General features: G+C 31.5%; 2 protein-coding genes across 4 annotated transcripts in view; one reads left to right on the top strand and one right to left on the bottom strand.

The window, feature by feature from the left end:
• Positions 1 to 854: 854 nt before the first annotated feature.
• On the bottom strand, positions 855 to 9,527 carry LOC134726783 (LYR motif-containing protein 1-like). 2 transcript variants are annotated; one of them, XM_063591198.1, is made up of 5 exons: positions 8,116 to 8,195; positions 4,251 to 4,405; positions 3,212 to 3,272; positions 2,478 to 2,509; positions 855 to 1,016 (listed from the first exon to the last, which is right to left on the bottom strand). In XM_063591198.1, exons 1-5 carry the CDS (start codon positions 8,126 to 8,128, stop codon positions 903 to 905), a joined length of 375 nt encoding a protein of 124 aa, XP_063447268.1. In that variant the 5' UTR covers positions 8,129 to 8,195; the 3' UTR covers positions 855 to 902. The 2 variants fall into 2 exon arrangements, with proteins under 2 accessions (XP_063447268.1, XP_063447269.1); XM_063591199.1 differs by lacking the exon at positions 8,116 to 8,195 and adding an exon at positions 9,404 to 9,527 and having other exon boundaries at positions 864 to 1,016.
• Positions 9,528 to 10,997: 1,470 nt separating this feature from the next.
• LOC134724557 (TGF-beta-activated kinase 1 and MAP3K7-binding protein 1-like) overlaps positions 10,998 to 25,503 on the top strand; it is a 381,784-nt gene continuing 367,278 nt past the window's right edge. The window contains exons 1-7 of one of the 2 annotated variants that reach the window (XR_010108446.1): positions 10,998 to 11,146; positions 12,178 to 12,314; positions 14,854 to 15,010; positions 15,889 to 15,975; positions 17,588 to 17,726; positions 18,198 to 18,426; positions 19,418 to 22,537. Coding sequence is in view for 1 of the 2 variants with exons in the window: in XM_063587656.1 (XP_063443726.1) it covers positions 11,027 to 11,146; positions 12,178 to 12,314; positions 14,854 to 15,010; positions 15,889 to 15,975; positions 17,588 to 17,726; positions 18,198 to 18,426; positions 19,418 to 20,264 (1,716 nt within the window). In the remaining variant the exon portion in view is untranslated. Of the gene's footprint in view, positions 11,147 to 12,177; positions 12,315 to 14,853; positions 15,011 to 15,888; positions 15,976 to 17,587; positions 17,727 to 18,197; positions 18,427 to 19,417; positions 24,257 to 25,503 lie in introns of those variants that run through there. The other variant, XM_063587656.1, reaches the window with a different exon arrangement.

Here is a 25,503-nt window from a genome sequence, read left to right on the forward strand (position 1 = left end):
TTTCGGTCATGTTGACTTATTTGTAGATCTTACTTTGCTGAACATTATTGCTGTTTACAGTTTATCTCTATCTATAATAGTATTCAAGATAATAACCAAAAACAGCAAAATTTCCTTAAAATTACCAATTTAGGGGTAGCAACCCAACAACGGGTTGTCTGATTCATCTGAAAATTTCAGGGCAGGTAGATCTTGACCTGATGAATAATTTCACCCCCATGTCAGATTTGCTCTTAATGCTTTGGTTTTTGAGTTATAAGCCAAAAACTGCATTTTACCCCTATGTTCTATTTTTAGCTGTAGCGGCCATCTTGGTTGGTTGGCGGGGTCACGCCACACATTTTTTAAACTAAATACCCCAATAATGATTATGGCCAAGTTTGGTTTAATTTGGCCCAGCAGTTTCAGAGGAGAAGATTTTTGTAAAAGTTAACGACGACGGACGCAGGATGACGACGGATGCCAAGTGATGAGAAATTTGGGCCAGGTGAGCTAAAAAGGCAGGACTGAGATTACAACTAAAATCAAATGCAGGACGAAATTTTTCCTCCAAGCCCATGCCAAATCTAATGGTAGCTTGCTTATTTTCTTAGGTACTTCTTTCCATCTGGGATTTGTATTTCTTAGCTTGAGATTCCAATCAATTTTTTAAACATCCTTTTGACCCTGATAAAGTTGTAGAATTTTGGGGCTTTTTATAACGGACTATGCCGTATGGGATTTGCTCATTGTTGAAGGCCATACACTGACTTATAGGTGTTAATTTCTGTGTTATTTGGTCTCTTGTGGAGAGATGCCTCATTTGCGATCATACTATCTTCTTTTTGTATATCTATGTATAAAAAAAATATTCCTGTCATTAAATAATATAATGTATGTACAATACTATTTACATAAATATTTCATGTATCATCATAAGACTTTAAATATAACGGCTTTGATTGTTCTAACATCCTTTTCTGAGCTTTCTTTAATTTCTTGCCTGTGGGTGGTAACAACGTCTGAGGTAAATTCAGCTGAAATATAATCAAAAATATTTGATAGAACACTTCTTTTAAATTCTTTTTTGTGTGTCCCTTTTTGTATGACACACAGTGCTATCTGAATTAATTTTAAAATTTTTAAACGAATCGTAAATATGTGCCATAATTGTATTGCAACAGTTCTATTTTAAATTACATTGTGCTATTTTGAATGACTGACTGTAGAAAACACTGATATAATTACAACAACAACCACTGGTTGAGTTATTGACTCATTGCAGTTTACTTCAAATCTCATTTTATTCAAGTAATAAATTAACATACAAGATTAACAAAGGCCAGAGGTTCCTGGCTTGGGACAGGCACTAAAATGTGGCAGGGTTAATGCTTTGGGAGATCAATCTCAACTCTCCCCTATATCTTTTGCTTATAGAATAAACACATAGAAATAGGCACACAAAACCCCAGTTTAAAAGAAGACTGAGTCCCATGTTAGAATAAAGATAACAGAAGAAACTATCAAAGCAAAATGACAAGTATCAACATGAACATTATTTAAATTTTGGTTTCCAACAATTAATTCTATACCATTAATTTTTCAGATTCTGAAACAGCACAAAAAATATAATTTTAACAGAAATCAGAAAAAAAGTTTTCTTGTGACCTACCAATTTAAATAAAAACAATTAGTTGGAATGTTTAAACTCAAGACTTGCAGTCATGAACAGAAAGTTTATTATGTGTCCCCATGAGAGTGTTCATTGTTTGAAATCAATTTCAAAGATCTCCACAAGGCAGTTTAATGAATTGACATTATTAATTTTTATATTAACCTATATTGACTATATAAATTTCTTAATCAATTGGAACATCTCTAGCCCACCTGAGACATGTCATGTGTCAATCTAATAAGTCATTTTCCAATAAAATATAGAAAGGAGGGTATGTTGATTAGACATGAGTCATTAGAAATTTTTTTTTAACCAAAAAAAACACCAAAACTGACTTTATGTAAAAAAAAAAAAAAAAAAAAGTAGGGGTGTGATAAAGGGTAGAGGTGTGATAAAGGGTATGCGATAAAGGGTAGGGGTGTGATAAAGGGTATGCAATAAAGGGTGCGCATTAAAGTTGCGCGATATGGATTAAACAGCATGCTATTTATTAAATATGCAAAAATGCTGTATTTACTACTAAACATATGATAAAATTAATTATTAACTAATAGACAATTATTTACTAAATCAGAACATGCTTGGAGTTAATGAAATTTTAATTATGATATATAAATCCTTGAATTATGATATATAAATCCTTGAATTATGATCTAGGCCCAGATAATAATATATCTTGGATATAACATTCATTAGATAGTGACCAATAAAATAGAATGTACATCATTGAGTTTCATTTTTTTAAATATTATCTGAGCAAGTACTCAGTATTAATAAACTCTTCCCATTTGAATTCCTTTTATCTTAAATACATAGTACTTACAGGTCTTGGGTATGGCATCTTGTAATGTATTGCTGAAAAACATAAACGCCATGCATAAAGAAATTAAAATAGTTGATATTTCCTTCTTTATTTCAGTTCCATCTGATGCATCAAAATTTAGATATGTTTTATATAAAACACACATATCATCATGATCATCATTTTTAAAAGCAAAATTTTAAAAGAAATCTGAATTTAATGTCATTTCATTGCTTTATAATCATGATAATGTCATTGAGACTAAAATGCTATATTAAATGGCAATAAAATATCTTAATCTTACTGTCAGACTTACCATTGCCAAAAAATGATGAGTCCTTGGACCCGCCTTCAAAAATCCTTAATGAGAACCCTGATTTTAACCATATTGAAAAATAGGTCTTATGGACATTTGTTGTAATTATATCATGTCTCATCAATCAGAATATTTGAAGGTCTGAAACCTAATACAAATGTTGAAGAGCTGATAAACAAAATAGATTTAAATGTAAAGACAGTGACGGACAAAAAAAAAATCAATACATGCAAGAAGTAAAAATAAGATCAGCCAAAACTTTTTCAATATCAATATCTCAGTTTCTGTCAATGTGTATTGTTGTAACAAATTTGCTCACTTGTCTTTTTGCCCTTAACTATTCCTTATTTTTTTATGAGCTCTCTTGTTCACAACTCTTGACAGTAACAATTCAAAATAGAAGTTACAGAAAATAGCCTTCAGGATTTTTAAAACATACCCATTTCTAATCTTGTTTCTGCTTCTTTAATATGCATTTTTATCTCATCCTCATTTTGTAACTGTAAAGATAAATTACATCTTGTGATGGCTCAATTGCTGCTTCTGTTCTGTTTAAAATATTAGGCAATAAGCAATATGAAATACCACAGCAGATTACTGTGGATTCATTTATTTTTGTTGGTATTTATTTTTTGGATTAAGGAAAACTTGCATTTTGTGGATATCTGATTTTGTGTTTTTTTAGAATAGTACTGGATAAATATATGCAACAGCAAAGGAGAAGGTCCAGTAATACCCCTTTTTGGCCCCAAAATAAAGCAGGTTTACAAACACTTTCATTTTTGACAAAAACCATCTGAAAAGTGATATTTTTGGTCATATCTGGTAGATTTTTAATTTGAGCTTGAATCGGGTGGATTTTAATGACTAAATCAGTTTAAATCTTTCACATAAACTAATCATGCTAATTGAATCAAATGAAATAGACACTCAAGTGTTTAAAAAGTGGTCAAAATCTTTCGTCAAAAGAACCTGAAATTTGAGGCCAAAATCGGTCCTATCCGGACTAAGCCTTTACAATTCTTTGATCATTTATCTTTCAATATGGTTTCCCTGTACCCACAAAATCCGCCCAGATTGGTATCCTACAATTAATAATGAATACACAGTAAATAAAAATGTAAATATGCCCCCATAAATCATATTATTATAATAATGCTTAAAAACAATTCATGATTTTACTGAATCACAAAGACGTCAGTAGATTTTAAAAAAGGGAGAACTATGGCAAACAAATATTTGGAGTGAAGTCTTTGCAAGCTCTATAAGGGGTTGGCCCAGGCATATTGCCCTCCCCCTTTTCCCCTCTCATTTTAAATAGGCCACTGATTTTTTGTACTTATTACAATATGTATAATTCTTATTATCTTTCATTAACTTGATTATTAAGACAAATTTTGTTTACAATTCTTCAAACTACATGTATGTTAAACATAGACCTCATTTTATTACAAACCACACAGATGAATCCACCTTACATGTTTGTTCTTGTGAAATAATGTCCTAGCTTCATTTTGGATGTAACTTTTTTCTATGGATGAATCTTCGATGCTAGCTGTGATATTTTGCCATTTGCTGGATAGTCGAAATATTCTTCTATAAAGCGTGAGAACTTCTCCTCTTAATGACATCACTGGAAATATATATATTAATTAGTCATATTTTAGTATGATTTCTTCAATGAGCATTAGACTTAGAGTATGTGTTGTAAATTGGATAACATTTTTTTAAATATTTTGATTGATTAGAAATGTTAAATCATAGAAGTAATGTCACTTAAAAAATATTATCGTTTATTATGTGTATCTGTGAAAGTCCTAAAATGACATTTCACCCAATTTCACCATTTTCACGCCAAAATGTGGGTTTAAAGCAAAATATATTTTTTTCCTTATTGGTGACATATACATGTTTTTTATTTGATCAAGCTATATTTCAGCTTTTTATATTACAGTTTTGGACCAAGTGTCATAGAACGTTTTTTTGATATTCTGAAAAAAATATGTCATCACAAGGCCATAACTAGGCATCTTATTTTGGTGAGGCAAAATAATTCAGCTGCATGAGCAATGCGAGGTGAATTTTTTTTTAGAGGGTATAAAATGAATGGTGCAAAATCCTGCATTCTAGGCATTTTTAGAAAGTTTGATAATGTTTTCAATTTCGACACTTTTTTTATAAATTTTTCATATTTTAAGATTTTTACTAACACCAAATTTTTACTACAACTTTAATTAAATTTATATGTAAGATAATCTTTCAGATATCACTGATTTTAGTCTGCTGCCAGGACAAAGAACAAACATCCATTCAGTAGAGTTTGCCAAATTTTTCTATGGCCGGTTCAGTCAAATCGTTTCAGAATCATTAATTTGGTCTGCTGATATCCTTATCGCGATGAAAAAAATCAATGTCGAAATTTTAGTGAGGCAATTGCCTCATTTGCTTCAAGGGTAGTTACCGCCTTGCAACATCTCTATTTTCCCTATCATTTCATTGAAAAATTGTCCCTTTTACATACCTGTTTCAAAGTAAAGTTTTGAGATTAAAAGTCCGTGACCCCCTATTTTTTTTCGACCAATTTGATTCATTTTATGTAAAGAATAAAATAACAAAATATATGACACTTCTGAAAGAAACTTCGAATAGTCCCGAGCAACCTTAAGTGTAATTTCATGGACAATAAAAATCTCATTTGTCTGTTATCTTCAGAACACTGCTCATTCAATGAGCAATTTTTGAAGGTATGTGCAAATAAAAAAAAAATCTTTGGCTAATCAGTTTCATTATCATGATTATTGAATTATTGCGATGAAATGTTGAACTCTTAATAAAAAATTACAAGTTAACGTTGGAAAAATAATTAAACATGTTAAAGGCATGTTTTTATATCTCAAAACTTGAGAATTTTTGTTGGATTGTAAAAATAATTCACTTATACAGGTTAATATTTCAGAAAATTAAGGGGAGATAATTCAAACATTATAATAAACTTGTTTCAGTATATTTTTTTTAACTTCTTTAAGTAAATAAAAATGACTTGTACAAGAAGTATGTATTGATATTGATATTTGAATTTGATGCATTTTTTTTTATCATGTCTATATACAAAGATGATTATGTTGAAATACTACACAATCAAAACTTAAGTGCTGTATGCAGTGACATGCAGGTAAGGAAATACAGGTAATTTACTTTTATTTTTCTAAATGTTCTAACCTGCTTCTAATGTTTGAAGTTTAATTCAGATTTTAAACCTTAATATTACCATGTTTGCTTTTAATAAGAAAGAGATTACATTTGTGTACCACTATGACCACATGCAGGTTAACAAAATGATTAAGATGAAACAAATTTTTCTATGAGACAATTCAATACTTAAATAATAGTTTCATAACTTCAGGATTAATTCATTATAACATGCTTGGAAGGCAGTTGTTACAGAAAAAAATAGCCTTTCAAGACCATGAAAACATCAAAATTATCATGATTATTTGGACTAATCACCCTCCCGCTATGGAAGATACAGCTAGGATTTCTAGATAAAAAGTTTGGTTTGACAAATAGGTGGAAATCCAGAAAAAATTGCAAAATCTGTTAATCGATTGACTATCCATATAAATATTTATATGGATAGTAGACCTTCTAACATGTCTAATGGATAGAAACAAGTGCCTACGTTCTATGTTTGTATATATATAGCCATGTCTCATGCATGTTCATGCTTTTTTTGTGGCATTTTTCTTTGATCTATTGTTTTTTCTCTTTGATCTTTTTAATTTTGGCCAAATCTCACGCATTTGCTTCATGAAAAAGTTTGCAGAACTGTATGTGTATGTGTTACGGTTTATTTCTTCATCTCTGATATTTTATCCTGAGGATAAATTGTCACAGTAATTTTTGTCCAGACAAGTTATTTCACAGGTAGATTTTTACCAGAGGAGTGAAAATCTATCTGATATGTGGATAGTATGTACCAGTATATATTTTCCGTACTCATAATACTTCACAGAACCTTGTGAAAGGGAGAGCAATTACTACTATGTAAGTTACTCGCAATCAATATATACCTGACTAACTATAAAATGTTTCACAAAGGTAGAACAAATTTGCATAATTTATCAATCAAAGGGAGGTAATTATGAATAATTTATATAATTTTAAAGATCTACATTAATATAATATATTCATGAATCTGTTTCATAGTGAAATTTGTCCTTGAATTTTATTTCTAATACATGTACAAATGTATATTCATTTATATAAAAAGATGACTTACAACATGATTTAATAAGAAAGGTAACATTTCACAGATAAATACTATCCAACTGTTGAAATTGCTTTTGTTCCAATATACATGGATATATATTGTTATGCTATGATTTATCTGATTTCCATATAATCAACAACTACATCTATCATGTCTATGTCCACATGTCTGCAGACAAAACTATTTATATAGTTAAAAATATCAGCATACAGTACTTAAATTCTTCCATTACTGCGACCTTTACTTTTTAATTTATATTTGTATTGAGATCTGAAAACAACTCACATTAACATGATTTCACTTACCTTATCTAATCATGATATTATTTCTCATTTACGATATTTGAAATTACTTCTGGTTTTCTTTCTTTAATAATAATGTTTCAAGAATATTTTCTTTTCAAAAGAACTCAACTATTTCAGGTATTTTTTCAATAATAATTTGTAAAATTATTTTCCAATTTTTTTTACAATTTAGCTTTAATTCAAATACACTATTATCATTTCAAAGCAATTGTAAAGGTTAAGTTTTTTTCTAATAACTATTCAATAAGTTAACTACCCAAATAGAATTTTACAGCAAAGAAAAAAATGTTCCATGTATTCCAGGGAAATATTATCATCCGGATAAAAAAATATTAACAACTATTGTTTCATTTTTTCCTACGGATCACATTTTACCCAGATATAATTTTGCTTTACATACATATTTGTGTACATCATGTACAATAAAAGTAAAAACACAAAAATACTAAACTCCTAGGAAAATTCAAAAAGGAAAATCAAAAGTCCAAACACATACAACGAATAGATAACAACTGTCATATTCCTGACTTGGTACAGGCATTTTCTAATGTAGAAAATGGTGGATTGAACCCAATGTATCTGTAAATGATGTTATATCTTGTTTTATATTTTGAGTTTGTTTTATATATTCGATGAAAAGCTCTCAATGTTTGTATGTTTAAACCATGCTCAATCAAAATATTTGTTTGTTATATCTTATAAACATGATCAATATTATTATTATTATTTTGCATGTCTTTCATTTAGGGGGGGGGTCAAACATTTCACCTGTTGCAGGCATGTGATGCAGTCTTTTACTACCATTCTTTACTTTTAGAATGACGATAGTTTAACTAGATGAATCATTGATCAGGTGCTGATTTACCGGGGGGGCACAGGGGGCACGTGCCCCCCCAGTTCAGGTCAACAAATTTTTTTTCAAACATAATTTTATCGCTACTGAAACTTCTTATCTGGTGCGGAAATTGTCACAGCTTGATTAGACTTCTTAAACTGGCCGTTAATTAATATCAGCGTCCCCATGTGTGATTTATGACAACTTATCGGTGGGTGAGTAAATATTGACACCTGTGTGTAACGTCTCTATGCAAAAATTTTTATGTAAAATGCATTTACATTATCATGATTATGATTGGAATAGTACAACATATGTATTGGTTTATAACACAATGCCGATTAAGATCCATTACCAGGTAAAACGTCTGTTCTGTTTATTTGAAGAATATAGGTACAAATTTTAACATTTCCTGTATTAAAATGAACAATTTTCTAAAACTTTCTTTTTGTGAATTTATTCAGCAACAAATTAAACTATTTATTTTTTGATAACTATTTAAAGAAGATATGTTTTTTAAAAGGAATATCATATTTCATTCCCTTCTTATTTTCAAGGGAAATCAACAATTTTGTTTACCCCCCTCCCCTTTCCCCTAATGCTTTCCCCCGTCCAGGAAAAATAAATTGACATTTCCTATTAAATAATCATTAATAAAATGCTATTTAATTTCGTTAAAATTTAGTTTTTAACAGAATCGAGGACTTATACATTTCTCAAAAAGCCGAAGCATGCAGTTATATTTGTTTGTATTGTTCTTGTGTCAATTACAATGTACATGTAACAGTATGAGGCTATACAAAAGGTCACCATTTATGAAGATATGAATGTGTTTCGCAGATATTAGAATAATGTGCAAAAAGTAAGTCTGGAAGCAAGGCCAAAAAATATATAGATAAAAGAATATAGAGGTGATAAAATATAAAGAAAATATTGTTTGATTGTTGCATGGTTGTTTAACGTCCAGTGGCAAATATTTGATGCATGTTTAGGTCGAATATATATATAATGAAAGATCAATTGGCAGTAAAATGAAAAAGTAAAAAAACTTAAAACATATCGAAATACAGAAACAATGATTTGAACACCCCCCCCCCCCCCATATATATATATATATATTTTTAAAAAAAAGTGCATGGTGCCCCCCCAGACATCGAGGTCCTGGATCCGCCCCTGTTGATATATTGGACATTGCAACTAATGATGGGTTTTATAAATTACTTCATAAGTTTGATCATGATACGTCTCTGTCAAATCAGTCTTTGCAAATTTAAAACGATATTTGTAAGGTAAAACTTAGAGAAAATCCGAATAAATTTAAAAATCTAACTGAAGACCAAAGAGAAATTTTACAAAACAGCGCACTAGTCAATATTATTTGCTAAAACCTTGAAATGCTATAATAATTTACCCCCAGTTAATGTTCTATATTATGTTTTCCTATGAGAGAGAATCAAATGAGTTTGGGACAGATTAATTACTATTCAACTTCTAATATGTGTTTCCCCATCCACTGTACTCAATGCTTCTTAACTTTAATATGTTGAAGAATTTTTCCGACGTAATCGGTATAGTTTCGGTTTGTGCCCTTTGAACTTAAGGACGCTTAAATATAAAAACTTTGCCAGTTTATTTTCGACTTACGAGTTTGAAAGTCCCTTTGGAATTTTTCGCCTCTATTTATCAGCAAGCACAACATAATCAAGGGAACATTTTAAAAATCTGAACATAACTAAGTTATAATGGTTATCAAAAACATGTTTTGTTAGTTTTTGTTCATAAATAAAAACATTCATTTAAAAACATGAATGCTTCTTTGTGTTAATATTGATTGGGTTTGTAAAAGCGTTGATCGAGTCAAGTACATTTTGTATGAAGCACAGAAGCATTCTAAAAATGTGCGCACGGTCAACGCTTTTAGTTCACCAAATATATAATGCTACACAAACCTATTTATTAAACCCCTTTTTGGTTTTATAAAACAAAGACTAATATTGACCAGGGTTTTTAGGAACAACATGCAAATATTCAGTTTACTAAGCATCTCCAAAATTAACATTTTTCCAGCCTCAGTGTTTACAAAATGAGTAAACGGGAAGGTTATGCTGATGCTTTAAGAAATAAATCAGATCGATCATCATTGTCACGGTAAATTAAGAGTTAGTGTAAGTGCCATTTAAAGAGGAAGATGATTTAAAAGTGCCTAGAGATCAAAGAATTTGTGAAATCACAAAAAGTGACGAAATTGAAAATGAACAGCACATGCTGCTACGCTGCAGAGGTTACTCCAGTATAAGGGTGTCGTTTGTAGTAAAAATGTTCAAAATTACAGGAAAAAATATAACCACATTGTGCGATAAGAATAAAATAAATCTTATACTTAATAATACATTATTGATATACGGCACTAAAATTATCTTCCTCTTTCGTAACAAATTGTTTAAATGCAAAAAGTAATCTATTGCAAAAGATCATTTTCATTATACCTGTAATCTTTTATTCACATATATAATTGTTTGCATTTTACTACCATGTTATGCAAATTGTTTATCCATTCGGTGATTACCATTTATTGTAAATGCTTTTGTGCTAATAAAATATTAATGATATTGTCTTGTCTTGTCTCTCAATTCAAAATTTTAGATTTTTTCTAAACTAATCTTAGTACATTTCTTAACGCTGAACATGAGAGTTAAATGAACAAAGAGGCAGTCTTAGAGCCTTCGATACTTATTGAAGGTCGTTGTGATAATACCTTGCTAAATTTTATCTATCGGTTTTTAACAGTTATTTAATATCGGGGCAGTGTTTTAGGTTTTTGCAACACCTGTGGAAAGAATCCGAATGATAACAACTTCCGTTCTTAAAAAAAATGTAGAAATTCATGTTCATTGCCAACTTTATCGGGATATGGCTACAACTAGACTTCCAAACGGATCTGTAGGGTCTCCTCCTAGATTAGGGGTACGGTTTTACTTTTATAATAATCAAAGATTACGGAAATTTTATTCTATGTGTATGTCTAAGTGTACTTGAGGAAGAGGAAGGGCTCTTGTAGTGGTTCTGCCTCTGTCCCTGCCTTTTCCTTTCCTTAGCCATTCCAACACGAATTCCAGCCACTTCGGTACCAAGTTAAGAATCGGCAGCTGGCAAACTTGCCACCTAAATACTTTTTTTGAAAGGGTCCTTTTGGAATATTTCAAAATGAATGTAGGGGAGGACATAGAGTACATGTATGTAATTTAACGATATGTATATTAAAACATGGGGTAGCATGTACGACCAAATAACACTTATACCTAATGCTTATTACGTATACTACAAAACACAGATCAAGTATGTAATTTGGGGTGTCACTTTTACCGTTCTAGAGACACGCCCCTTTTAAATCCTTTAAAACCGTAAAATGGGCTAATTTTTTTTTTCCATTCTCTAACTTATACAAGTTTAAGTTTGCCCCAACCAAATGTTATACAACTTATAGAAAATGCTTATTATATTTGTACCACAAAAACAGATCAAGTATGATTTTTTATGGTGTTACTGTTACATTTTGTACCATTCTATAGTTATATTTTACATGTATGCCCCTTTACAAATGGAAAAAAATGCTTAATTGCTAACTGATGACTTGCCTGTTTGTCAGCTTTTCTGTTTTATGTTTTTCAGAGTCATGCATTGAGCTGGACTGCTGACTTGCCTGTTTGTCAGCTTTCTGTTTTATGTTTTTCAGAGTCATGCTTTGAGCTGGACTGATGACTTGCTTGTTTGTTAGCTTTTCTGTTGTATGTTTTTCAGAGTCATGCATTGAGCTGGACTGATGACTTGCCTGTTTGTCAGCTTTTCTGTTTTATGTTTTTCAGAGTCATGCTTTGAGCTGGACTGATGACTTGCTTGTTTGTTAGCTTTTCTGTTGTATGTTTTTCAGAGTCATGCATTGATCTGAACTGATGACTTGCCTGTTTGTCAAATGTTTCTGTTTTGTATTTTTTCAGAGTCATGCATTGAGCTGGACTGATGACTTGCCTGTTTGTCAGCTTTCTGGGGTTGGATTCTCAACAAATCAACTCTACAGAGAAGACGGGTTTAGACAAGAAGAACATGAATTTGAAGACAGGAGTTTTCATTTTAGGTATAATTCAATTGATTTTACTTACCTACATGTAGTACAATTTAGTACAAATGTATAGCTTTAATTTGTCAAGGGTATAACTTAGATAAGTAATGAGAGAAAAAATAACATACATTTGATATTGTCAATGTGGACTAAAAGACCCCAAAAACCATGAAAACTGTGATAACATATATGTTACATTTTGCAATATACATGATACATGTATATGTAAGTGCCTATAAATAGCAGCACATGACATACAAATCTATGGGAGTGTGGATTAATCAGTACAGAGATTAATTCAATTACACAAATAAAATTATAGATTGCCTAACAATGTAATTTTAACACACTATTTAGTATGTAAATATAAGAATAAGAATGTTTAAAATATTTACAAAATGATGAAAATAAACGCAATATTTCGCTAGACCAACTAGCTTTATCAAGCGTGCATCTATCCAGGTGAAATCGGATGTAGATGATAAGAAACTTTTGCAGCTCAATGTATATGTTGAACTTAGCTGCCTTGAAAATAAGAAAATTTTGCAGCTCAATGTCTATGTTGAATTTGGATTGAGCTGCCTTAAAAATAAAAAGAATTTGCAGCTCCATGTATATGTTGCTCTTGGATTTAGCTGCCTTAAAAATACATAATTGGAAGTTGAAATTAGCAACGTTCATTGGCCGATATTACGGTATAAAAAGGACGATGCTTTGTTTTTAAATTATTCTTTATCTTTCCTGTATCTTTTCTCGTCTTTTTCGTTAAGACCATCAGGTTCTAAAGTGTGGAGTTGGTGGATCCAAAAGTTTTCTCTTCTCCTTCGCGCCGTGGTGTCCCACTCGGTGTTGACTTCTATAATTTGGAAAGTGTCACTTTCCAAATTATAGAAGTCAACACCGAGTGGGACACCACGGCGCGAAGGAGAAGAGAAAACTTTTGGATCCACCAACTCCACACTTTAGAACCTGATGGTCTTAACGAAAAAGACGAGAAAAGATACAGGAAAGATAAAGAATAATTTAAAAACAAAGCATCGTCCTTTTTATACCGTAATATCGGCCAATGAACGTTGCTAATTTCAACTTCCAATTATGTATTTTTAAGGCAGCTAAATCCAAGAGCAACATATACATGGAGCTGCAAATTCTTTTTATTTTTAAGGCAGCTCAATCCAAATTCAACATAGACATTGAGCTGCAAAATTTTCTTATTTTCAAGGCAGCTAAGTTCAACATATACATTGAGCTGCAAAAGTTTCTTATCATCTACATCCGATTTCACCTGGATAGATGCACGCTTGATAAAGCTAGTTGGTCTAGCGAAATATTGCGTTTATTTTCATCATTTTGTAAATATTTTAAACATTCTTATTCTTATATTTACATACTAAATACATGTATATGTATATATATTTTTTATGTACACTGTCAGATGTACATGTACTTTGCTTTGTTAAATTGTTTACAAGTTCTATTTATCTTATTATCGTATTTGCATGATTTGTATACTAAACTTTTATTTCATTAGATACATGTGGATACAGAAAAAAAGTATCCCTGTAAAATGGTGTTATTACAGCTTCTCTACATCACTTCAAAGCCTTTGTCATTTGATGACATATACATTGATATATATGGCATTTTAAAAAATTCCAATTTCCATTGATATACAATGTACCAGATACTTTATGATATTAATTGGGAGAACACAGATAAAACAATAAATAAACACATATTATGAATATGATTACCATTTTTGAGTAAATAAAAACACTTTGAGTTTGAATTTTTTTTCACTCTGTCATGACTGTACGGCTTGCTGTTTGGTGTGAGTCAAGATTCTGTTTTGAAGGCCCTAACTTTACCTATCATTGTTTACTTATTACAGACATTGTGACTTAGATGGAGAGTTTTCTCATTGGAACTCAAACCACATCTTCTTATTTCTACATACATGTACTGTATAGCAGGTCATTTTCACAGGGTGTAAATTTTCGCTTATTCTTGCAGATTGAACAAATTCGCCAAAATAAATTCCGCCAAATTTAAAGTGTACATGCAGAGGTATTGTTTATAACTTTTAACCCCGCCACAATTTATATGCATGTGCCTGTCCCAAGTCAGGAGCTTGTAATTCAGTGGTTGTCGTTTATTTATGTGTTACATATTTGTTATTTGTTCATTTTTTTTATATAAATAAGGCCGTTAGTTTTCTCGTTTGAATTATTTTACATTGTCATATCGGGGCCTTTTATAGCTGACTATGCAGTATGGACTTTGCTCATTGTTGAAGGCCGTACGGTAACCTTTAGTTGTTAATGACTTAAATCTGTGTCATTTTGGTCTCTTGTGGACAGTTGTCTCATTGAAAATCATACCACATCTTCTTTTCTATATTAAATCTGCCAAGGTATTTTGTATACTTTTAACACCTACGAAAATCACCCTATACGGTATATTTTGGTTGAGACTAAAAGATATATATTTTTTTATCGTTAAGCATAATATTGATTTATACTATATTATATTTAATTTTCTACTATTGATACAGATTACTAGATACAGAAAGCTTTTTATATGGAGTTTTTGATGGACATGATGGAAGTCGAGTGGCTAACTTTGCTGCACAGAGAATGCCAGCTGAACTTCTTCTTGGACAACTGAATAACAACAATACTGATGAAGAAATTAAAGAAATACTGTATCAGGTAATGAATACCATATAATTATCAATGGATCTTTTTAATGCATTAATGTTTGTTAGTACTACCAAGACGGTTAAAGTCACTGTTGTATAGGTTTTTTGTAATGATATCGTTGATCTCAGTATAAGTCCTAGATCATTTTAAAAAATCTAACATGATTTTTTTTAACCTGCGCCACTTGTAAATAACAAATTGTCACCCTTATACAGGTGAGTTTTAGCTATTTTTCTAAAGTTGCCAAGATTATGGCCTGAAAGGTAGCAATTAAATGAAAGGTTGTATAGATAAAGAACATTTTTTTGCTGTTTTTTTCATAATGATACTCACATGGAAATATGAAAATGGGGTCTTCTAGTATTTAAGTTGGATATGCATTTCATAAGTATGCATGTCTTGAACAAGTAATGCATTTCATAAGTATACATGTCTTGAACAAGTAATGCATTTCATAAGTATACATGTCTTGAACAAGTAATTCATTTCATAAGGATAAGTTTCTTAAACAGTTAATGCATTTCATAAGTATACATGTATTGAACATGTAATTCATTTCATAAGCATGATAAGGAAGGATAAGTTTCTTCAACAGGTAATTCATTTCAAGTTCTTGCTATTACCGTATAGCGGGTTATTTTCGCACTGTAAAATTTCGCGATTTTCATTTAATAAGGTATACGAAAAATTTTGGCGGTTATTATTTTGGCGGATTCAACATTTTTAACATAACCTTTGCATGTACACTTTTAAATTGGCGGAATTTATTTTGGCGATTTGTTCTATCCGTGAAAATAAGCGAAAATTTACACCCCGCGAAAATAACCTGCTATACGGTATATGTAAGCACTTTTAACATTAAGTTATAAGATTTGTTTTGATTTCAGGCCTTTATTGCTGTTGAAAAGAGTTTCTTTGAATCCATTGACCATATTTTTGCTGAAAAGACCACAATACAGTTACAACTACCAGAGGTAAAAAACCTTTTATTGGTTAAAATATTTCAGTAATGGGTATTTAGACTATTCCACAAAAATTATTTGACACCACAATAACATTTCTGTTACAAATGAAAATATGAATTATGGGTGGTGGGACATAAAAAAGTGTTGTATTTTTAATGATGTACTGTGGATTCATTAATATTCGTTGGATACAAATTTTCGTGGATTTCGTTGGAACAAGAGAACCACGAATTCAAATGTTCAACGAATGACAAATTTTCTAAAGGAATGAGTGTAGACTTTGCCAAAACCACGAAATCAAATATCCACGAATATGTAAATTTTCCTCAAACCACGAAAATTGGTATCCACGAAAAATAAATGAATCCACAGTCATGACAGTATGTAAAATTATTATTTCTAAAATGAAGTGCTTCTTTCACTTTTTAAACAACACTGTGACAAAATTCTTGATATATCTATACTTAGCCCAGACTCTGTGGTGTACATAATAATGGCTGTTACAATATACTTCCCACGTAAATCCACATGTATTGGAACCTATTTGCAAACCCTTTGCCGATTTTATTGTTTTAAAAATTGCATTTAAAAAAAGACAAAATCACTTTTATTCTTATTTGTATGCATAATAAAAAGAAGTAATACACAAGACCTCAGGGAAACCAACAAAATAAAAATAAAATAAAATTCCGCGAAAGTCTATTAATGTTTTTAGCGCATTTAAGTCATTTCAAAACATGACGTCATTCAAATGAAAACGCTAGAGTTGAAAGTTTTCTGTTACATGAACCATTGAAATGGTGTTTACTATTGTATTAAAATTGAATATCAAGTTAAGTTTTGTTTGATTTTCTATTCTATTGCATTATTCGCATATTTACTGATTTCAGCAAGTCAACATGGCGGCTCCTTAGTTACGAAATGTCAACTTTTGATTTGACGGTAGCTTATGAGAAAAACATGTAAATCAAAATGAAAATTGTTGGTTTTGAGAATGAAACAGATTTTTATTTTAGCGGTTGTTCACGAAAAAACCATGGAAGCTACGGATATATTAGAATGTTTGAGATATAGCTATTTGGGAGTAAAAAAGAACAGCCACACACACAGCTTTACCCACCCTAGCTTCATTTTTTTTAATGATCCTATTTGTCCTATTAGAATCGAAATAATTCATGGAAGCCATAGATTATTGGAAATTTACATATAGCCTGGGCTGTGATATTTGTATTTTTTATCCTTCGCTATCGCTCAGGATAAAATTCAAATATCACGGCACAGGCCATGTGTAAATTGTTTGGGGATAGTGTAAATCCCTTCTAACCCAACAACATTTATTTTAATAGAACAGTCATGAAAATGTTGTTTGGTTATAAAAAACCTATGCAAATTTGGTTTAAAGACAAGATAACTCTTGAATAATCTCCAAAATGAAAATAGGTGGTGGCATGTGTGAACAAATGGTATAAAGAAGTATGGTGAAAAAAAAGATGGAGGACTTTAAAGTAATATATATTTAAAGTAGAAAAAAGAGAAATATACTTTGTTTATGATGCTGAGATTGTCAAAATTTGCAAGCTGTGTGCTTTGTTATATTATCTTCATGTTATTTTCATTACAGGGTATCAGTCACTATGAAGCATGTAAACAGTATCCAGACACCATGAAACAGCTTGACAACTTAGAAAAAGAAATATCAGGGGGGACAACTGCTACGGTCTCACTTATATACAAAAATAAGTTATTTGTGGCCAATGTAGGTGAGTATTAGAAATTTTTAATTCTGATGGCAGATGCAATCTTTATGTAATTTTTTCTTGAGATCAAATTCACCTTAAAATTTAAACTGAGAGTTTTGAGCAACTAGATTTAATCATGTAAACAGCTGGTTACAAATAGATATAAGATGTGGTGTGAGTGCCAATGAGACAATTCTCCATCCATGTCACAATTTGTAAAAGTAAACCATTAGAGCCAAAAGTATGGTCTTCAACACAGAGCCTTGGCTCACACCAAACATGTTTTTATTTGTTCATATTATTTCTTGTGGTTGGAGATCATTTTACTATTTTGATGTAATTTTTGTGGATTATCATTACATTCATTCAAAGTAATTTAACTAAAAGTCTGTAGTATTCCACAATCTTCAAGTAAGAAAGAAATATGGCCGGGTATAAATGAATTCAGAGTATCAACAGAATTTAACAGACATTTTTCAAATTTTATTTCAGGTGATACAAGGGCCTTGCTATGCATCACTGACCAAGAGGGCATGCTTCGTGTCATGCAGTTATCAGTGGACCACTCATTAGTCAATGAGGAGGAATGTAACAGGATGGCATTGTTAGGTCTAGACATGGAGAAACTAAAACAACATAGACTGATAGGAAGTTCTGACAGTACAAGATGTCTAGGAGATTATCATGTGAAAGGAGGATATAAAGATATTGATCTATTGCTGTATGTATGCTTGGTTCTGCACTGAATAAATTATAAAAGTTACTTTCCTTTGAATAGTTTTATAAACATTTTCTTTGGGAAAAAGTAAAAAACCGGTAAGAAAAATACTGAACTGAAAGATTCATAATGGAAAGTTCCATATTAAATGGCAAAATAAAAAGTGCAAACACATCAAACGAATGAAAAACAGCTGTCATATTCCTGCTTGAAAACTTCTAAAGATGTGTGGCAGAATAAAAAACTTTTAAGGAGGCTCCAGGGTATAAAAATTTCAGAAAAAAATCAAACATTTGATTTTCATTACAAATTTTATTTATTTCCTTTTGTAGTTGTTACTTTATCATATGGTACAAAAATCATTCAAAACAATCAATTCGTGTTGGCTCCAGATGATCTTCAAAATGTATACATCGTTGAAAAAGTTCCGAATTATCTCCCTTTGGTGGAAAAATGCCATTTTTTTTCTCTAAAATTGAAATATCTTTTTCAATTCATCGGTGACCTATCTTTTTTAATATTCCATATAAGCTGTTTTTAAACTAAATTATTGTAAAATATTAGCGATTTCTGGAATAAATTTCTTTTTTTTATTTCGATATTACCTTTATTTCTCCTGTTACTTCAACAGAAAAAAAACACCTTTACAAAAATGTATGCCTCTTTCGAAGGCAGATTGTGAGCGCAAATGAACGGTGACCCCACTTTTTTATTTTATTTTTCTATTAACTATAAGATAAAGTTCGTTTATATAAAAAATATAGAGAAATCCTATATAAATGATTTAGACCCGCGAACCCCCTTAAGTTAACAAAATTTTAAGTAAATGTACCTGGTACAAAAAAATTATGAATTCCAAAAACTGCAATTGTCTTTTGGGCCTATTTTGATTTTAAAACTACTTTGGATTAATTATTTTTATGGATTGAATAAATCTGCTGATTTGATAACAAATCATCAATATTCTGAAGTGGCTTTTCAATTATTTTTTCAGGGATGCAAGCAGGGAACCAGTGATTGCTGATCCATATGTTCATGGAGGTATACCTTTGGACAAGTCCTCCAGTTTCCTGATTATCATGTCAGATGGATTATATCAAGCCTTACAAGATGCCATCCAGTGTGATCGTGTCAATGTTGAAGTGGCTCGCATGGTGGCAGCAGAGTTTTCAATTCAAGGCACACTGCACGGTGTGGCACAGGCTGTCGTTGACAAGGTTGTGAGAATGCATCATGATGCATATATGACTGGCACCCCAGAAATAAAGAGTTTGTGTAAGAAACGAGGGGACATAACTCTGCTGGTTCGAAATTTTAATTATCCATTGGCAAATGCAATTAATTCACCAAACCGAACTGGACCTTATAATCCATTGTCTCCACCCACTCCAGCAAGAATTCCCAGTCATTTACCGCTGACTCCATCTATTAGTATAGAACTGTCAGATCACAGCAGTTCCCAATCCCCAGCAGGAACTCCTACTCCTACGAAACAGAGGTCGCCACCTAGGGACATCATGCTAACCACAACTAGTACACTAGAATCCACCTTACCTGACTCTACTTTAAATACCAGTAATGGAGGTACCAGTACAGAATCATCAACACAAAGTAGTGGAGATACAAGGTTTCCTAGTCGATTTTACCAATGTGCAAAACTAGAACTTGATGAAGACGGTAAAATTGAACCATATGTTGATTTTTCAGACTTTTATAAAGCAATAGCAGAATTAACAGAAGCGCAGAGAGAGACATTGAATGCCGAGACCAATCCAAAATCTGGATATGAGACAATAACAGAGGAATCTGAAACTTCACTAACGTCTGGACCAGAAAACTAATTTTTTAGCTCAAGTGGCCCGAAGGGCCAAGTGAGCTTTTCTCATCACTTGGCGTCCGTCGTCCATCGTCGTCCGTCGTCGTCCGTCGTTGTTAACTTTTACAAAAATCTTCTCCTCTGAAACTACTGGGCCAAATCAAACCAAACTTGGCCACAATCATCATTGGAGTATCTAGTTTAAAAAATGTGTGGCGTGACCCGGTCAACCAACCAAGATGGCCGCCACGGCTAAAAATAGAACATAGGGGTAAAATGCAGTTGTTGGCTTATAACTCAAAAACCAAAGCATTTAGAGGAAATCTGACATGGGGTAAAAATGTTTATCAGGTCAAGATCTATCTGCCCTGAAATTTTCAGATGAATCGGTCAATCGGTTGTTGGGTTGCTGCCCCTGAATTGGTAATTTTGAAGAAATTTTGCTGTTTTTGGTTATTATCTTGAATATTATTATAGTTAGAGATAAACTGTAAACAGCAATAATGTTCAGCAAAGTAAGATCTACAAATAAGTCAACATGACCAAAATGGTCAGTTGACCCGTTTAGGAGTTATTGCCCTTTATAGTCAATTTTTAACCATTTTTCGTTAATTAAAGTAATCTTTTACAAAAATCTTCTCCTCTGAAACTACTTGGCCAAATTAATCCAAACTTGGCCACAATCATCTTTGGGTTATCTAGTTTAAAAAATGTGTGGCGTGACCTGGTCAACCAACCAAGATGGCCGCCACGGCTGAAAATAGAACAAAGGGGTAAAATGCAGTCTTTGGCTTATAACTCAAAAACCAAAGCATTTTGAGGAAATCTGACATGGGATAAAAATGTTTATCAGGTCAAGATCTATCTGCCCTAAAATTTTCAGATGAATCGGTCAATCGGTTGTTGGGTTGCTGCCCCTGAATTGGTAATTTTGAGGAAATTTTGCTGTTTTTGGTTATTATCTTGAATATTATTATAGATAGAGATAAACTGTAAACAGCAATAATGTTCAGCAAAGTAAGATCTACAAATAAGTCAACATGACCAAAATGGTCAGTTGACCCGTTTAGGAGTTATTGCCCTTTATAGTCAATTTTTAACCATTTTTCGTAAATTAGAGTAATCTTTTACAAAAATCTTCTCCTCTGAAACTACTTGGCCACAATCATCTTTGGGGTATCTAGTTTAAAAAATGTGTGGCGTGACCTGGTCAACCAACCAAGATGGCCGCCACCGCTAAAAATAGAACATAGGGGTAAAATGCAGTTTTTGGCTTATAACTCAAAAACCAAAGCATTTAGAGGAAATCTGACATGGGGTAAAAATGTTTATCAGGTCAAGATCTATCTGCCCTGAAATTTTCAGATGAATCGGTCAATCGGTTGTTGGGTTGCTGCCCCTGAATTGGTAATTTTGAGGAAATTTTGCTGTTTTTGGTTATTATCTTGAATATTATTATAGATAGAGATAAATTGTAAACAGCAATAATGTTCAGCAAAGTAAGATCTACAAATAAGTCTACAAGACCAAAATGGTCAGTTGACCCCTTTAGGAGTTATTGCCCTTTATAGTCAATCTTTAACCATTTTTCATAAATCTAAGTAGTCTTTTACAAAATCTCCACTGAAACTACTAGGCCACAATCATCTTTGGGGTATCTAGTTTGAAAAATGTGTCCGATGACCTGGCCATTCAACCAAGATGGCCGCCACGGCTAAAAATAGAACATAGGGGTAAAATGCAGTTTTTTGCTTATAACTATGAAACCAAAGCATCTAGAGCAAATCTGACAAGAAGTTAAATTGTTAATCAAGTCAATATCTATCTGCCCTGAATTTTTCAGATGAATTGGACAACTGGTTGTTGGGTTGCTGCCCTCCAATTGGTAATTTTTAAAGAAATTTTGCCGTTTTTGGTTATCTTGAATACTATTATAGATAGCGATAAACTGTAAACAGCAATAATGTTCAGCAAAGTAAGATCTACAAATAAGTCAACATGACCTAAATGGTCAATTGACCCCTTAAGGAGTTATTGCCCTTTATAGTCAATTTTTAACAATTTTCATTAATTTGGTAAGTTTATGTAAATTTTTACCAAATATAGTTCTCTGTTACTAATGGGCAAAGTTCATGAAGGATATAATTGTAAGAAGCAAAATCGTTCAGTAAAGTAAGAACTTCAAACACATCACCATCACCAAAATACAATTTTGTCATGAATCCATTTGTGTCCTTTGTTTAATATGCACATAGACCAAGGTGAGCGACACAGGCTCTTTAGAGCCTCTAGTTTAATGTTATTCTGTTTTCTTGACAGGTTTTACATAGGATATAGGTCTGTGTTTATATCTTAGGTTGTTTGTTGGATAAAGTTTGAAATGAAAAAAAACCTACAAATCATGAAGACAACTTTTAAGCCTTTTTCTCAGTTGAGTCACAATTGACTTAATACTAGCTGCTGAAGCTTAACTTTAAATTGAACTTACAGTTGCAAGAATATAAAGTAATATATGCATGTTTTAGATAGTAATGTAATTTTTATGTAATTTTTAGTATTTTCATAAAACTACATGGCAGTCTGTTGTATTTGATTTCAAAAATTAAGAGTCCCAAGTGATCAATCAATTGACTTAAAAAATGTTAGACAAGTTTATGACAAACAGAGTGCATTTTGTCTGATTATTTGAAATAACAGTTTTTAGAAACTTTGTAAGGGATCTGTAACAGATATACTTTTGTATGGTTTTTGGGGTTATAGTTGCCATTCAGGAAATCAAAACACTTATGTGACTGGCTTGATAGTTTAAAAAAAAATCAGATTTTGTAAATTTTTTTTGAGGAACACAAAATATAGAACATTAAGCACAGCTATTAATTATTAATGCAGCTGGATGAGTATTGCTAAAGTTAGAGCTTGCATTCAGATATTTGATGTATACTTTTGTATTCAGATTTTTCCTGAAATCACCATAACTAATCTCACATCTTTGTACTTTCTTAAAAAATCCCAATCATTATGATAAATGTTCACAATACCTTCAGAATATCACCATTTCAAAATCTGATGCATCCTGGGTAATATTTTTAAACATCGTGATTGGTTCTAGATGTAATAAACAATAGAAATTCAACCAATGATGTGATGTTATTTTCATTTTGGGATACAAACAATGGAATTACCCATGGTTCTTCAGATTCTGAAACAGCCAATCACAGTAGTTGAAGGGAAAGATATGATGGCCTTCATCTTTCAGAATTTTGACTGTGAAAAATGAAACAGTTGATGGTTCCATCATAACTTCCATGTACTATCAGACTATGAGATCAATCTACTGAATAGTCACAGGACTATATATAGTTTTCAGTTGTTGTGCAATACATATAGTTTTATAACTTAAGATTATTATGTAATTATATTTATTTAGATGGAAGTTTAGTTGCCAGGATTTATCTGTGCAAACTAGGATAATTTCATTTTTAATTTATAACAATACTAGTCCAAATTGTAAAGCTGCTCTGTAATTAAGTTTTTTATGGAAATTTTATGAATAAGATTTTGGATCAACACATACATATTCAGGGTAACTAAAGCATTTTGAAAAAAGAATTTTGCAAGAATATAAACATGATGGAATTTTCTAAATAAATAGTAAAATTGAGAATGGAAATGGGGAATGTGACTGGCTTGATAATTCAAATTGTTTTAGTTGCCCTGATTTTTCAATGAGTTTTAATTACACTTAAATTTTATAACAATCATGAGGATAGTGCTGCTTTCTGTATATTCCTTAAACATTCAGTTTGTAATTATTTTTTTTATAAAACTAGAATAAATGCAATTCACTGCATGTATATCAAAAGGTTTTTCATAAATCGCAATATTTATGTTTACATGATATCATTGCTTTGTAATATAATTTTTATCCCTGACTTCAGGAAAGGGATAAAAAATAAGTATGATATTTTAAAACAAGAGTAAAGAGCTGGTGCTTTTAAAAATAAATTTGAAAAAGCTTTTGTTATTAACTTGTTTTATGTATTACCCAATTGAAATATCGATATTATATTGATAAGAAGATAATGTGTTGGTTCAATGTTTATTGAATATTTCTAAGAGCTGAGCATTCATTTAAACAGGGATATTGTTTCTGTGATTACTTGCATCATAGACAGTAAGGCCTATACTGAAATGACATGCAAATGTAAAACAATTCAAACAGAAAACTTATTATCTGATTTATGTACAAAATAATGAATGAAAAAAAACCCAAATATATACAGCAACTAAGAACTAATGAATAACAGGCTCCTGACTTGGAACAGACACATACAGAATGTGGCGGGTTAAACTAGTTTGAAGGCATGCAAAACTCCATCTTACATGTGACAATGGTGTAATAGTACAACATTAAAACATACTATAAAAATCAGTTGAAAAGGGCTAAACTCATTTGTATATTTGAAGATATTGTTCTTATATTTGTCCTAAACATGTATGAATTATCAAGCAACCATCTAAAGTACATGTTTGCTAGTCCTTTGAGCATTACTGGAATTTGTTCTTTAAGAAAAACATACTCCAGAGCATAATAAGCTCTCAATTGTCTCATTCTAGTATTTGTTTAAAGAGGTAAATTGTCTCATTTTAGCATTTGTTTAAAGAAGTAGGTAATGAATTCCACAAGAACAATATCTACTGTTGTTAATGAGATATGATTATGCTAAAACAAATGCATTCTATGTATTATTGACTTTTGGTTAATGTCAATTTCAAATGACCGCAAATCTGGAAACTAGTTCTCAACAACAGCAGATAAGAAATATATTTGAACATTATAGGCTGCAGGGAATTTTCGACATGACCAATAAGTTTCAACTGTAAATTGACTTTAAAGCTATTAATACTACCATGCCCTTAAAAATTTACTTAAAAATTGTGTTGACCATGCATTTTGACAGTCATAGATATTCCTATCGAAATGTGGGCAAAATTCAGCGGTGTTAAGGATACATATAACAAAAGTCATATTCAGTGTAGTCTAAACATAAGATGCTACAGTGAATATCAACAACAGTTCCGAAAACATGTATATATATATAAACAATTTTAAGTCTTAAATCAGAGGGATTTCTCAGGCATAGATTACCTTACTGTATTTGGCAACACTTTTAGGAATTTTGGTCTAATGCTCTTCAACTTCGTACTTTTTTTGGCCTTTTTAACTTTTTTGGATTCGAGCGTCACTGATGAGTCTTTTGTAG

The sequence above is a fragment of the Mytilus trossulus genome, chromosome 7 (assembly GCF_036588685.1).
Source record: "Mytilus trossulus isolate FHL-02 chromosome 7, PNRI_Mtr1.1.1.hap1, whole genome shotgun sequence".
Lineage (NCBI taxonomy): Eukaryota > Metazoa > Mollusca > Bivalvia > Mytilida > Mytilidae > Mytilus > Mytilus trossulus.